Source organism: Microtus ochrogaster, chromosome 17 (assembly GCF_000317375.1).
Source record: "Microtus ochrogaster isolate Prairie Vole_2 chromosome 17, MicOch1.0, whole genome shotgun sequence".
NCBI lineage: Eukaryota > Metazoa > Chordata > Mammalia > Rodentia > Cricetidae > Microtus > Microtus ochrogaster.
In genome coordinates, this window is record NC_022019.1 from 1571836 (window position 1) to 1573845 (window position 2010).

At 46.3% G+C, this 2010-nt stretch overlaps 1 protein-coding gene across 1 annotated transcript in view; it reads left to right on the plus strand.

Moving 5' to 3' along the window:
- The window catches only part of Dlgap5 (DLG associated protein 5), a 39104-nt gene that overhangs the window by 32379 nt on the left and 4715 nt on the right, over nucleotides 1-2010 (plus strand). The window contains exon 15 of the mRNA XM_005355392.3: nucleotides 895-955. Within this exon, the coding sequence (XP_005355449.1) occupies nucleotides 895-955 (61 nt within the window). The remainder of the gene's footprint in view (nucleotides 1-894; nucleotides 956-2010) is intronic.

A 2010-nucleotide genomic window follows, 5' to 3' on the forward strand; every position in this document is an offset into this window, starting at 1 on the left:
CTGTAGACCAGGCTGGTCTTGAACTCACAGAGATCCGCCTGCCTCTGCCTCCCGAGTGCTGGGATTAAAGGCATGCGCCACCATCGCCCGGCCAGGAAGTTGTTTTTTAAGATTCATTTTTATGCCAGGCGGTGGTGACACATGCCCTTAATCCCATCACTCTTTAGTCAGAGGCAGACAGATCTCTTGAGTTCTGAGTTCAAGGCCAGCCTGGTCTACAGAGCAAGTTTCAAGACAGCCAGGGCTACACAGAGAAGTGCTGTCTTTAAAATTAAAAAAAAAAAGGATTCATTTTTATTTGTGTGTGTATGTGTTGTGTGTATACGCATGCATGCGTGCTGTGTGTGCGGGTACCCAGAGCTCAGAAGAGGATTTTAGGTTTCCTAGACCCTGAGTTACAAGCAGCTGTGAGCTGACCAACACAGGAGCCAAACTCCCATCCTCTGTAAGAACAGCAAACTCTATCTCTCTTGAAGAGAATATTTTTAAAGCAAACTTTGAAAAGATTGAAATTAACATTATGTTTAGTCACGATGAATGTGTAGATTCTTGCATGCATGCCGTGGCATGGTGTGTGAACCAGAGGACAGCTTCTCGGGGATCAGTTTAATCCTCCTGACATGTTCCAGGGGTTAACCTCAGGTCAGCAGACTTGGCGGCAGGGAACCATCTTGTGGGTCCCCAAAGAGATTATGACAGATAACTCTCTGTTTTTTGTTTGTTTGTTTTTTATCAACGTACAAAAGAATGAGTTTTGTTATGCCATTCCCCTGGGCCAGGCTCTACCTCTGACCTCATTGTGCAAGCTAGCACCCTCTGTGAAGGGTGGACTCAAAGCCCGCGTGGAAACTGTGACGTGCTTAGCGATTGGTGTCTAACCACTGTTTGTTCCAGGTCCAGCAGAGCAGACGACACTTGGTGTCCTGGAGAGCAAGAGTCAAGTGCCCTGGACCATGTAAGTCCTATTGCAAGGTGGCAGTAGGTAGCCAAGGGTGTTAGCTGTTTATACCAGACAGAAAGGAAGAGAAAATAACAAAACTTGCATTTGGCAGCCTAAGCGAATCATGCAAAGTCGCATCATTCTCATTTGAATGGCTTGTGGGTTGCTGGAAACAGCTCTCTTTGTCTGCTTCAGACCACATCAAGACGGCTCTGGAGCCAGTGCACTCGAGCAAAGATAGCAGTCTTTGGCCTCTTTTTAAACTGTTTTTTTTTAATTTCTTTATGAATGAGTGTTTTGCCTACATATGTATATCTACGCATTGTGTGCATGTAGTGCCTGTGGGTTCAGAAATGGGTGTCAGATCTGGATGTGGAATTACAGAAGGTTGTGAGCTGCCATGTGGGTCCCGGGAGTCAACCCGGGGACCTCTGGGAGAGTGGCCAGCGCTTTTAACCTTTGAGCCATCTCTGGCCCTGGCCTCTATTTTTTGAACCAAACTGGATGACGTATCTTTTTGTATCTGTGTGTTATGTCTACCTTCTTTTACTGAATAGACCTAGCAGGTTTGAGCTGGAACCCTCTTGCCCCAGCGTCCAGGGTAGCACTGTAGTCTGGTGCCCTCAGGCCCAGTTTGCTCTTGAATTTTCTTTCTCTTTCTTCACAAAAAGTTTGCCAATCTTTGAGCTGATACAGGTGTTTGCTGAGAAGCTTGTCCTCGTTCCTGTTTGATCTTTGTGTTGTGGAACAAGACAACAGGATTCATAGTGTTCTTTACTTTTTGTGGGTTTGTTGTTGTTGCTGTTGTGTGCAGACTGGGTTTTTCTGCGTAGCCCAGGCTGGCTTCGAACTCACAGAGGTCCATCTGCCTCTGCCTCCCAAAGTTCTTGGATTAAAGGAATACGTCACCACTTCCCGGCATTTTTTTTCCCCCAAATTTATTTGTTAATTTCATTTTGCATTCCATCTACTGTTCTCCCCCCCCGCCCCGACAACCTGACATTCTTTTTTTATTTTGAGGGTGTTGGTTTGAGGCAGGGTTTCTCTGTCACCCTGGCTGTCCTGGAACT